Source organism: Austrofundulus limnaeus, unplaced genomic scaffold (genome assembly GCF_001266775.1).
Source record: "Austrofundulus limnaeus strain Quisiro unplaced genomic scaffold, Austrofundulus_limnaeus-1.0 Scaffold52, whole genome shotgun sequence".
Taxonomy (NCBI): Eukaryota; Metazoa; Chordata; class Actinopteri; order Cyprinodontiformes; family Rivulidae; genus Austrofundulus; species Austrofundulus limnaeus.
The window spans coordinates 2,294,397-2,296,112 of NW_013952454.1; the positions used below are offsets into that span (position 1 = coordinate 2,294,397).

Below are 1,716 nucleotides of genomic sequence, written 5' to 3' on the forward strand. Positions count from 1 at the left end.
TTTTAATACTTAAGTACAAAAAATATCAGATACTTTAAGACTATAACTCATTTGATTTTCCTAAAGTAGACTTTAACTTTTATCAAAGTAATTTTTTGGAAAGATACTTGTACTTTTACTCAAGTATCACTTTGTGGTACTTTATACTACACTGGAACCTAACATGATGTTTTTGTTATGTGGGAGGAAACCACCTGGATAAAACCCACGAGTGCACGTGGCAAACATTTAAGCTCCACCCAGGAAGACCCCAGGTCGGGAGGCAAACCCGTGACCTGACAAGCGACAGATCAAACCAGTGTTTCTGATTTTGACATTTCAAAAATTCAAAACAAAATAAAAATAACCTCGACATGATGGTTTTTTTTTTTTTAAATTCTGCCTTAATTTGGCAATTTGACCTCCCATGAAACTTTAATGTGGATCACATGATACGGTTACATCCTCCTGTGAAACAGGAAAGCCGCGTTCAACATGCTCGTTTCACACCAACATTAAATGTTTCTTAGCCCTGCAGCTATTTTTACCCTCACGAGAGAGAGAGAGATCTGTCCTGTTGGACTGGAGATAATACAGCGGCACTCCCTCAGGTGCAGTCAGCGCAGTCATTAAATATAAACAATGGAAAAAAAATGGTCCTGTAGGACAGGAAAGATGGCTGCTCCCTCCTTAACAGCTAACACAAAAGTTAAGCAAGCGAGCTGTGGGTTATTTGAGCAGCTAACAGCACCAGGCTGCAGTCCAGCCCAGAGTAAACACACAGCTCGGACCGACACGTGTGCTGCTGTCAAAGATTAAAAAAGGCAGATAAATGCTCTGGTGCTGAACTCAGATCACTCTCAGTTTAGAGGAAAGCGTGGAGAAATAAGAAAATACTAAAACAAAAATGATCTGCTAAAATAGAAATATGTGACGAGGAGTTTTGGAGGAAAAGGCTGCAAACAAACCTGTGCTTCTCTTCTGTGTTCTCCTCTATTGCTGCTTTTTTGGCTTCTGGCTCTTCGTCTTCCTGCTCTCTGCCCTGTAAAAACACCACAGTGGTGCAGATAAATGTATTTTTATTTGGTAGCTGTGTTCTACACAAAAACCAACACTGCCTTGTATAATAAAAATGACATTAATGTAATCAAAAAGCACCTTAAGATTACATTTATGTTTTTGATGCTTGTTTTCTTTATTAAAAAGATAAAAATTATGTCATCTGATTATAAACCTTTTTTTTCTCATTCAAGATAAGCTCTGCGTCATTTTACAGCTCGTACTCGACATATGTGGACCAGCATTTGCATAGAAAAAACAAAGTAACATGCTTCTTGTGTTGTCTCCTCATTTAAAAGTCAAATAAATTTACATTTTGAACATTATTACCTCTGGTACCAACATTTTTTTTTAATCTGTCAATTATTGATGTGAAGATTTCACAAAAAAAGAAAAAAGAAAAGAAAAGAAATGGGAAAATATTATCTGTGCTTTCTGTAACTTGAACTCGCTGTAAAAACAAATTAGCTAAAGTGTTGCAGGCACAACAATGTTGCTCAGACTGTGACCTTCTCCAAGCTATCTCCATGTAAACAGTGAGGCAAATAATTTATAAGGCCCAGTGGCAGAAATTAAAACACACACACACACACACACACACACACACACACATATATATATATATATATTAATGATGTCATCATGATGGTTTAGTTAAAGCAGCTTTAACTTGTTTGT

General features: G+C 36.8%; 1 protein-coding gene across 1 annotated transcript in view; it reads right to left on the reverse strand.

Annotated features, from left to right (window-relative positions):
• The window catches only part of ccdc12 (coiled-coil domain containing 12), a 9,851-nt gene that overhangs the window by 4,748 nt on the left and 3,387 nt on the right, over nucleotides 1-1,716 (reverse strand). The window contains exon 2 of the mRNA XM_014008791.1: nucleotides 948-1,021. Within this exon, the coding sequence (XP_013864245.1) occupies nucleotides 948-1,021 (74 nt within the window). The remainder of the gene's footprint in view (nucleotides 1-947; nucleotides 1,022-1,716) is intronic.